At 37.4% G+C, this 11,699-nt stretch overlaps 1 protein-coding gene across 13 annotated transcripts in view; it reads left to right on the forward strand.

The window, feature by feature from the left end:
• LOC112043340 (regulating synaptic membrane exocytosis protein 2-like) overlaps nt 1–11,573 on the forward strand; it is a 38,131-nt gene extending 26,558 nt beyond the window's left edge. For 7 of the 13 annotated variants that reach the window (XM_024078706.2, XM_024078708.2, XM_024078712.2 and 4 more), the window contains 8 exons: nt 185–1,833; nt 2,266–2,412; nt 2,559–2,700; nt 6,645–6,807; nt 7,609–7,806; nt 8,099–8,233; nt 9,984–10,028; nt 11,266–11,573. In XM_024078706.2, coding sequence (XP_023934474.2) covers nt 185–1,833; nt 2,266–2,412; nt 2,559–2,700; nt 6,645–6,807; nt 7,609–7,806; nt 8,099–8,233; nt 9,984–10,028; nt 11,266–11,268 — 2,482 coding nt within the window. In that variant the 3' untranslated portion in view covers nt 11,269–11,573. Of the gene's footprint in view, nt 1–184; nt 1,834–2,265; nt 2,413–2,558; nt 2,701–3,713; nt 3,829–6,644; nt 6,808–7,608; nt 7,807–8,098; nt 8,234–9,983; nt 10,029–11,265 lie in introns of those variants that run through there. The other 6 variants (XM_024078709.2, XM_024078707.2, XM_024078713.2 and 3 more) reach the window with 6 other exon arrangements.
• The last annotated feature ends 126 nt before the right edge of the window (nt 11,574–11,699 follow it).

The following is an 11,699-nucleotide window of genomic DNA, read 5'->3' on the forward strand; positions in this document are numbered from 1 at the left end:
TTATTATTTTCAACTGATATATTTATTATGATAATATTTTAAACAAAAATACGATACATTTAAAAATGTTTCTCCTACGTTATTATTATCTTTATGTTAGCTTCGCCTTAGTTGTTCTACAATGTGATAAACTGCATGTACGAGTAAGTTATGTTTATTATTGGTTGCTTCCATGCTTTCACAGCCGGATGCAAACGCTTCCCGTTTACAGCACTTCTTCCTTTTGCGAAAGCTTTGCCCCCGCCCTTGAATGTTACTATAAGGAGGCGGCGGTTGGGGAAATCTTCAATATTCACAACTCACTATCGCAAAGTTATATATCCCCGACGTTTACAACACACCTAGCACGCCCCAACCGCCGCCTACGTCGCCTACTCTCCCGAAGTCGTTCTGCTGGCGCCTACCCCAAAGATTCCACACCCTTACTTGCTTATGACAGAGGTAGTAGCTATTCCGAAAGTTCCGAACAAATCTGTGATTACTATACAGGAAATGATGCATTCGAAAGTATCAAATTTAAACATTCTAAAAGTTTCGAAAGCTATATAAATTCTTTTAAAGAGAAACCTTTAAAAATTCGCCACAAGCATCGCGCGAAAAGAAAGTCACAATCGCAGTCTAGTCGCTATCATGGACATAGCGAAGTAGACAGTAAGAACTATTATCAATTTGAAAAAAACAGAGGTCCTCATCAAAGCAAATTAATAAAAACTGGTTACCGTAATAAACTTCACACAAAAAAACATCCGGATACTGTCTACTATAACGAGTCTAATGGTAGACGTGATATTAATATACACAATATTTCATCAGAAATAGAGAACAAGGAAGATAATAACCATCACTTCCACGGTTATGCTAGTGATGATAGTATAGCTGAAACTACAATACATATTAGTCTTGATAGACAATATAGTTTAGATAACGATGGCCTCCAAGGGCAAGCTAAAAAACAAAGCGATGCTAATAATAGTTTCGAAGCTTATTCTCTGAACAACAATCGTAATGCAAAAAATATGGAAGCAAATTATAAAGATGTTGAAAAATTCAATTACGAATTTGATGGCTACGAAAAAAGCAAACAAATTGGACAAAACGCGAAGTACAAAAGGTATTACGATATTTCACCACCTAGACTTTTAAACCCATTATCACCTGAAGAAAAAGAAGCTATGTTTACAAAACTGTACATTTCCAGGCACCCTAAAAAAGGTTTAATACAAACAGACGTTAACCAAGATGAAGAACTATTAGCATGGGACGGGCATGTAAAAAGACTTCCTAAAATTCCAACATATAATGGACATTATTCCCAAAACTCCTTTTCTCACTATCCTAACTTAGTTAGAACATTTGAACACCCATTGCCACCTAACATTAACGCTTACTCTCAATCACCTCCATACGCAAGTAATCACGTAGATCAAGAGTATAGTAAAATGGCTAATTCTTTGTCTGTCGGTCTTTCTCCCACGAACCTCGGCTCGCCCCGTGGTGTGCTCACATCCGTCGCCCCGCACTTGCCATCCGATGACACACATCATAACACCACCGAAGCGACGACGTATCTGCCTTCTGCTGCTGACTCGACTCGTGACGAACCGAAAACATCAAACACATCCAACGAGGAGCGACATGATACGTCTACTGCCGAAACTGACGACACACGGCCCAAAACCATCAATTCACCTGATGTGGAATGCAGCAATGACTACGGAGGGCGAGAGAACGGCCGGAATCACAGTCAACAGCCGACGCTCGAGAGGCGGGAGTCTCGACGTGGACAGTTCACTCGTAGTCTCAGCAACACTGATGCTCCTGATGAAAAAACAGGTAAACACATACGTGAAATACTCATTTTAGTACCTGTAGGCACTCATGACTTTAGTAGACAGTGTTGTAGGTCAGCCTCCCTAGCCAAGTGGCACGTCGATTCTCTTTCTGCGATCGCTAATGATTCGAAAACTAGAAAAATGTATGGGAATGACAGATCTTGATCACGTGACCTGTTTATAGCAAATGTCATTCCCATACATTTCTCTAGTTTTCGAAGCGTCAGCGATCGTAGAAAGAGAATCTACGTGCCCCTCGGCTAGGGGGGCAGGCCTGACTTGGTTCTCCCTTATGTAAATGTACTCGTAGGTCGCTGATTTAGTATTTTAAATCAAGGAATACCTAAAGTAATTTAATGTTTTTCAGTCAATTTATTTAAATACTTCCATAATACTCTTCGTGATATTTAATGCTATGTTAATAATATTCAAGATGGCAGTCTCAGCGACACAGCGCTCGGTGGAAACATTGAAATAGAGCCTGTTACCGACGACTCCCTTCTAAAAGCTGAACCGAGAGACTTCTTCGGCCCTGGCATGGGAAAGAAGAGCAACTCTACGTCTCAACTCTCCGCCACAGGTAAAACGCAATTAATCACTGACCTTTAAACCCTTTATTTCCATTTCCCGCTAACATATGGAGCGCGAATAGCATGCTCTGAAGCAGCCGATGAATGATTTAATCATAAATATTGTTATAATTACGTTACTTGCAATGATCGACAGGGAGAAAGAGACGGTTAGGTTTCGGTAAACGTGGGAAAAATTCGTTTACGGTTCAACGCAGCGAGGAAGTGGTGCCCGGGGAAATGCGGCTCGCTGGCGTCTCGCGGGCCTCTTCTGCGTCAAGCGAAAACGACGACGAAAGGTTGGCGGCGCTCGCGCACCAGGCATTGACACAATAGTGCGGGGTGCGGCGGTACCGCGGTAGTGCGCGACGTTCCCATCGATACACATACCAGCATTATTTATAAACATCAGTGTGCCTAGTGGGAGTTTTCAATATTTTCATACTGTTTTGTTGTAAACGCAAATTTATATGGAATTGAAACAGTTGTGCAGTAGTGCCACTAGATGGCGTTGTTTTAAATCCTTAGAAATTCGCGTTTACGTTACGTGACTGTAAAATTATCAAACTGCCACTAGGTCCTCAGTTAATATTTAAACGTCAATTTTCTTCAGACTAAAGTCAACTTTAAATAGTCGTGATTAGGTCCACTTGACATTGTAGAAAATTGAGGTTTAAATCTTAATTAATGTCTATAAATATGGCCACGAGTACGCCTTTGGTACGCGATTATACGTTTGTTTGGCTAATCAAGTGGTAATGGTTTTTGAGTAAGCACTAATAAGTCAGAGTAAAATGAAGCTAGCTTTAAACATCAAAGTTAATCATCAGTATAGTGTAAGCTTGTTTACCTACCGAAATAAACGGGTATGTACACTGAAATAAGTGATAAAACATGAGTTTTACACTTTACTCTGACGTTATTTATAGTTTCATTACTCGATAACCCTCTTGCGAAATGAGTAATCTTCTACTAACAAAGTAATAATAATTAGTTATTTCCGCGTCAACAAAGTATAATGCAAAAACACAGCATGCTACAAGCATCCACTACGATAGATTTATGTGCAATGTTGCTTCGCAAAGCCGGCTATGTAGAGCTTATAAGTGTAAATGTTCTTAATTGGCCTCAAAGCGAGCGAGTATCAAAATTCTCTTTACCGCCGAACAAAATGTTTTCTTACGTGTTGATACTGTACAGACGCAATAATTGGCTAATTATTTTATATGTATGTAATGTTTAGCTAACCTTAAACTGCATAATGTATCTAAATGTGTAAATATCCCTGTGGGAATCGACCGTGTCCGCGTAGAGAGCGGCAGCGGCGCGCGCCGCAAGCGCTCCAGCACGACCACCACGTCCTTCCAGCGCTCGCACGAGGTGTGCTCCGTGAGCCTCATCTCCATATCTAGCTCGGAGGGATCCTCGTAAGTCGCTCGCTCGCCCGCTCTGTCCTCGCAGCCCGTCTATGTGCATCGATGTTGCTCACGTCTTCTCTAAGCCCCTCTCTTTACGCCTTCGTAAGCATGACGCCGTTGTGTATTGGTGTTTTTACTTCACTCTCTATACTATCCAACGCACCCGTGTCTTCTCATAAGGCAACACATTAAGTCTATTAATGTATCGTAACTCTCGGCGGTTTATGTGTAAGCAAATATTTGCAGATGTTAAGGCGCTTTATCGTTTACGCTGCACGAATGTCGTTGGTTACTAAATGTTGCCTGAAAGCCTAATAATGTTTGCACTTTTCTATTCTGGATCGTTTGTCTTCCATTAATATTCAATGTACCTACCACATGATTATGTTACGTTCAATGCATGTATCACACAATTTTGTACTACACTTCATCAAATAAGTACCTATGTTACAAACACATTTTACAATACATATCTACATAATCTACCTACTTATTACATTTACAAATGTATATTTCTAAATGAAATTAAAAAATCATAGGCCATAATATGAATGTATTTAAACACAACAGCTAATAATAGTACATTATGATATAAGTGCGGTAAGTTGAAAATTACAGCCGAGGTGATATTGCAGCTCGAGCCAAAGGCGAGAGCTATAGTAAGGAAGCAGAGGCTGTAATTATCAAAGCTCACGTATGTCATAAAACGTTTTATAACACATTTGCGAGGAAACACACTTTGAACATACTTTCTGAAATTGAATTTGCATCTTTGCCTGTTTTCCATGCGATGACATTTTGATACACTTGTCATTTTTGCACAGATAACGAAGTGCACACGTGCACACCAGCGTTTGTTTTTTTTAGACAAATGCATTAAAACAGCCAGTATTACTAATAAAGTAAATCAATATTTTTGTGTCTCTGATACAGATAATGGATAAAATATTGTCAAAACTATTAAAATTAAAGCAATTTATTATATTTTATTTCACAAAGTTAATTTTATTCATAAAATGTTGAGCACTTTTCTGACATAAAAACTCTGCCAAGATTTAAAAAAGTAGGTACCGTTTGTTTTTAGACGGATGACAAAGGTTTTATATTTATTACAGCACATGTGCATTTTACTTTACATTACGGTTTAAGTGTGTAATGAGGTACATTACGATATTGAAATTGGTGAAATATGCGATACTTTACGAGCAAATGTGTTATAAATATTATAAAATTACAGTAAAATGTTCTTCAAACATTTTAGCGGAAATATTTTTTTGGAAAGATAGTCTTCCCCTACGATGCATGGAAACTATGATTCAGATACTGAATAATGCCGCACAAATCGTACCTCCTGTGAGGTTAAGCAACGTTATTTTTTAAATAGCATTGATTATGTTTGAGCAGAAATGCTGCATTATTTATCTACAATTTAATCAGGTCGATAATAACTAAGAATTGCTTATTTACAAGTCGCTGCCATCAGACTGACATGTTTTACTCCAACAAATCAAGATTAAGGTAAAGCAGGTGGGTCTAATACACAAACTAACTGAAATATTGTAAAATACATAAATAAACCTCCCGAAACAATTAGCTAATCAATGATTTCATCCTATATCGTGTAGAATGTATACCTATGTAAACTTGAAACTTCTAGCCAATTCGATTCTGAAATTCTTCACTCTATTTGTACTTAATAATCATCGGTCACATTGTTTTTATTGTTTCTTGAAACTCTTTAATGACCTAGTTAAAGTTAGCTTCATAGTTAAGAGGTAAACCATAGATTAGCGTGCCGATAGGATACTTTTTGTTAACTTACTCATAGTTTACAACTTTATTGCATACTTATTGATCGTTCTGACTTTTATAGTAGGCTTTGTAATATAAGTTGTACGTATATTAATGATTCATTTTGATAAAATCTAATTTTACTGTTCGTTGCATCCGAAGTCTACCGCCCCCCCTTTCTTCACTATTGTTTCAATGTCGTGTTTAAAATTCTACTCTTATATCTTACTATTATCATTATTAATATTATTAAACTAATACACGAAAATCCAAGTTTTATTTATTTTAATAGAGATACACACACCTATTCGGTTTTTCCGTAAAACAACTTGATCGATCTCGGTTTTACACATAAACTTGGCTTTTCACCAAATTCCACTTTATGTTAACAGAAGCTTAGTTTTATGGAATAATAAATTCAAATTAAACTGCATAAGTACATTACAGTTTATAAAGTCAGTTGCTAATGCAAATCCTAAAGCATTTAATATACTTACCCAATTATCTACATACCTGATACTGGTACAAAATATATCCTAATCTTATCATAAATTTAATTATCATTAATTTAAAAGGTACCTAAGTTTTTATAAAAATACACTAGGTATTAAAGGGCGGTTTCACCTTCTTAATACCTAAGAGTCGGATAGCTTATTCACAAGTTTTGTCTTTATCGTTTTACATAAAGTAAGAAAGTGACAAAACTTACATTTAAACTCCGACATCATCCGACACTTATCAGAAGGTATAAGGATAAGGTTGACACCGGCCCTAAAAATTAAAAAAAAATAGTTAATGAGTGTGTAGGTATGTTTTTTGCTCATTTATGCAGCAACTACTGATCCAAATTGACTAGGCAAATCATAGATAAACCCTAGATTAACACTTCCAGAAGAATCTCACACGAATGGATTTACGAGGTTCCGTTAATAACATATAAACCATTTAAAAATAGGTACATAACATTATATGATTTTATGAAACTCACCACACTTCTTTTACCGATTTGTGATATATTTTCTGGTAAAATTCAGGTGGTCTCCTGGAATGCGAGGATCAGGGTCTTCCGATGGGACTGGCTTTTCAGAATTCGTCGATGGGTTGGGCCCAGCGCAGCTTATCGGTAGACATATCCTTGGCTCACCTCCTTTAGGGGATATTCAGCTCTCATTGCGGTTTCAGAAAGGATTTCTTGAGGTAACGTACTAACGAACAATTTGTAGAAATTACCCTCGAGTTCCCCCCACGAGAAAATCGTCATAAAAATGAGCTTTCGTCCCCTTTTTCACCACATTACCTTTTAAGGATTGTCAATGAACAAATTCACTTACCGTGAATATGAGGTTAAGAGGTGTGAATTTGTCAAAATTATTGAAATACATTATGTTTTATAGGAATTTAATATATCGTCTATTATTATTAAACATATAATTTGCAAAAAAAAAACTGGCTGATCTATATTTTTATTTTTAGACAAACTTTTAAACCTTGACTGGAATATTAAAAATTCTTGAATCACATATAGCTAGAAAAGCTTTCTATTTCTTACAAACTTTTAACCCCGTCTATTTATATTTTATGTACTGCTCCTAGATGCAATTTACCTCTATACTAAAATTCTTTCAAATCGGTTCATTGGTTACCCTGAAATGGTAACAGACAGTCTTAGACATTTAATTATTAATATTGATTTATGAGAAAAGTTTACATTTTGACTTCTATGTACATTTACTTTGAGACATAACATTCTTAACTATACCATACCTACCTCATTTGTCATAACTCAAAGTCATACTCATAAACATTGTTTTTTTTTTAATTTATGAGCTTGTTTACTGAAATAATAAAATTGTAACATTAACTACACTAAGTTTTCGATCGCTTGTTTGGTGTTCCACAGGGTTGTTTATTGTGACCTAAACAATTCGCACTGCATATTTAGAATTTACTTTTCGATGATTCGTGGATTTTGTTATAAATTATGACATCTATTTTCAGGTGGAGGTAATTCGGGCTAGGGGGTTACAGGCAAGGCAAGGCAGCCGCTCGATACCAGCACCATACGTCAAAGTGTACTTAGTGAACGGTAAAAAATGTTTCGCCAAAGCGAAAACGAACACTGCGAGAAGAACGTTGGATCCACTATACCAACAAACACTTACTTTTAGGGAAAATCTTCCAGGATGTATTCTACAAGTAAGTACATTTGAAGATTTTGTCAAATGTTACCTACCTACCTAATAATAATTTGGCCGGGAATTTTTTTGACAGAAGAAAATACAAATTTTTATCTATACTAATATTAAGAAGAGGTACAGTTTATGTTATTGTAAGGACTAGGGAGTTGTATCTGGATCTACTGAACTATTGTTTTAAAAACTGACAAACAAGAAAAATTACAAAATTTGGTCAAAAACTTTAATTAATTCATACATTTGTTTCCTACTTACTATTACTTTTTAATAAATTCTGCTTGTCTCATTTTTAGGTAACCGTTTGGGGAGATTACGGTCGCTTAGAGGGTAAAAAAGTGTTCATGGGAGTGGCGCAGATTGTGCTGGACCAACTCAATCTCGCTAACATTGTCATCGGATGGTACAAGCTCTTCGCAACCACGGCACTGGTAATTAAGTATAGGACAAAATATACTTATGTGGGAAATAGTAGTCTGAGACAGATATGACGTCAGGTGGCGCAACTTGTTTCCGTAAATAATGGGGAGTTAGAGAGGGGCAGCGATCGGTTGGCGGGAACAACTTGCGATATAAGGCGCTCGTCGTACGGTCGGCTTTTGTGGCGTGGCGTTCGAGCCGTCCACATTTCTCCTTGTGTAATTCGTTATGAGTTACTTGGGATAGGCGGGGAGTGACTTGAGTGGAAAAGGGGAGTGTTGGTTAACTGTCAAAGACGTCTTTAACGTTCACAAGTGCGTGACTCCACTCAAGGCCATTCTCTGCCATTCTAGGGTCTTATTTTGGTTACAGTTTCATTTTTTATAAGTTGTCCTGACAAATATTGTGAATACCTTACATTTGTTCAACATTGGGTTTCTTATTTTCGTAATCCACTTCTGAGTCTGCTAATACTTACTTATTTCATAAAGTAAGCAATTGATTGTTTACTTTAGAAGAATTCCTTCAGATTTGACATTATCATCATCAATTACTGAGCTTTTTTTTGGAAATTCTGCTCCTAGGGGACGATCTTTATTAAGTAAAGTTGGTAAATTTTGTGAGAAGGAAGAGGAAGCCCGATTTTGAAAAATCTTTTACTTACTTTACACGGGAACGGGAACTAGATGAGTGAAACTCATCATCACCAAAAAATCTTATGGAATCACTTTGCCTCAAATGCACAAGTTCTGGTAAGAGCAAACTGCAAGCGCGAGCTGCAGGACTATTCTGTAACTATGTTTTTATAACTCTGTAGTGCGAGTTTCGAATACACCTCCATATATCTCTAACACGATACTATAAAATGAGAAAGATGGAGCTGAATCCGAAACTCGAACTTGCGAGTTATACGAAACATCGTTACAGAATATCAGTAGGTACCTATTGATGTCAACTGTAATGAGGCGAAAGGTTGCATTTTTCAAACATCTGCCAAGAGGATCCCTCTACGAATTTTCTAGGTTGATCCTATTTGATAGGCAAGATAGTCGGAATAGGGCACTAGGGCACAGCTACGGAAATGAGTGGACGATATTAAAGAGTGGACCAAGAGTAACTTAACTACAGCCAGCTGAAAAATATTTCAAAAGAACGGAAAAGATTTCTCCATCTGATGACCGCCAAACTTCAGTTTGAGGAGTGTCCGATGATGATGATTTGCTAGTATATAATGAAGCTGAAGAATTTGTTTATTTGCTTAGACGCGTTAATTGTACCTATACTGAAAAATATAAGATTTTGCACAATATGCCAACATCAGACAAGTCAAGGTTTTAGTGTTGTCAATAACGGTTTTGTCGGCAGTGACAGTTGTAGATAGCCTCGGTAACAAATCATAAGATCCAGGGTTCGAAAATTGTTAGTGTTTAGTGACCAGGGCCTGGAGCCATGTGGCACGTCGATTCTTTTTCTACAATCTCAAACGCTTCATAAATTAAAAAATAATATGGAAATGACATTCGTTATCGACAGGTCACGTGATCAAGTTATCAATCGGATCCATAAATTTTTCCATTCCATATATTTTTTTTTAGTTTTAGAAGCGTTAGCGTTTGTAGAAAGAGAATCGACATGCCACAAGGTTACAGTACCTGAGTCTTAATGGATGGATAGAATAGTGATGATGATAATCAGTTTCGTTCTTTCGTTACCTAATATTTAAAAATTACGAGATGAATAATTTTCCCTTCTGTCTTCCAGGTAGGCGAAAACGTTGCACCAGCCACTATTTCATCAGTGCAACAGGTAGGTATTTAACCTAGGACCGATCGGGTTACAGACTTGCCTTCACGCTCTTCTAAATGTATATATAGATCAGCCCATCTAGCCAAGTGGCAAGTCGATTCTCTTTCTACGATCGCCAACGCTTCGAAAACTAGAAAGATGTATGGGAATGACATTTGCTATCGACAGGTCACGTGATCAAAATCTGTCATTCCCATACATTTTTCTAGTTTTCGAAGCGTTCGCGATCGTAGAAAGAGAATCAACGTGCCACTTGGCTAGGGGGGCATATCCAAATATTTTCCAGTTGTGGGAATCGAACCCACGGCCGTGGATGCAGTTGCGTCACGCGGCCGTCAAATGACGGTGATGAGGTCGACGATGTCATCATTCCAACCCACACAAAGCCAGCGATCCAAGAACAGATTGAGTCATTGATTGGTCTCATACGGCATATTATAGAGTAAAACAAATGCCTCGTAGTTCCTCTGGTTAGCCTGTGGATTGGGATCACGAGGTCCTGGGTTCGAGTACTGTTAAATGTTCAGTAAAAAAACTCAGCCCGGAGTTTGGTGGCATTGGTGGTGGTGGCACCCCCGTACCTCGGAGAGCACGCTAAGCCTTCAGTTACGATTTTAGCTACTCCACTGAGCGCACACATGCACAATTTTGTGTTTAACTCCATTATATATTTCTATATATACCGTTTTTAAAGTTCCTAAACACACATCTGGACATTGTATATGTATATTTAATTATTTAGGTATTATTTGTAACTTACGTTGTTTATGCGACTCAATGAAATGCGGTTTATTAGCCGTGTTTGTTAGTAGTTTTGACGTGCTAGTGACGTCTCTATTTTTTTTATTTTTTTTATTCTTTACAAGTTAGCCCTTGACTACAATCTCACCTGATGGTAAGTGATGATGCAGTCTAAGATGGAAGCGGGCTAACTTGTTAGGAGGAGGATGAAAATCCACACCCCTTTCGGTTTCTACACGGCATCGTACCGGAACGCTAAATCGCTTGGCGGTACGTATTTGCCGGTAGGGTGGTAACTAGCCACGGCTGAAGCCTCCCACCAGCCAGACCTGGACAAATTAAGAAAATCTGAATCTGCCCAGCCGGGGATCGAACCCAGGACCTCCGTCTTGTAAATCCACCGCGCATACCACTGCGCCACGGAGGCCGTCAAAAAAAATTATAAAATCTTTGTCTAATAATGATGAAACTAATGATTGTTCCTCTTTCTTTTCAGTAACCAAGGTGCAGCAGTGGCTAGTGTGTTCGACGAAGCTATATCTGACACTATAAAAAAAATTAACTTTGTCCAAACAATACATTTAGTGATACTGCTTTAATATCATAATAAACTGCAAAAAAAAAATATCTTGAACATAGGAAATTTTCTATAAATCGAAAGTTATATGTAAATGATTTGTATTTTTATTTTCTTTTTGGAATGCCTACCGGAGTTTTGAATAGATAGCATTTTATAGCAAGAAAATAAAATGTATAGTGTACTCAATAATATTATGTAATTAAGTATTAAAAGCCAAATACGAAGACTACGTTTATTTTCCTCTATCAAAAATTAAATATACTTCAAACATACAACGTTCACATCCCATCTACTCTACAGTATCTATGGGTAACAATTCTCCTGATATTCCTCCTCAAAGATTAACAAAA

This window comes from Bicyclus anynana, chromosome 4 (assembly GCF_947172395.1).
Source record: "Bicyclus anynana chromosome 4, ilBicAnyn1.1, whole genome shotgun sequence".
NCBI lineage: Eukaryota > Metazoa > Arthropoda > Insecta > Lepidoptera > Nymphalidae > Bicyclus > Bicyclus anynana.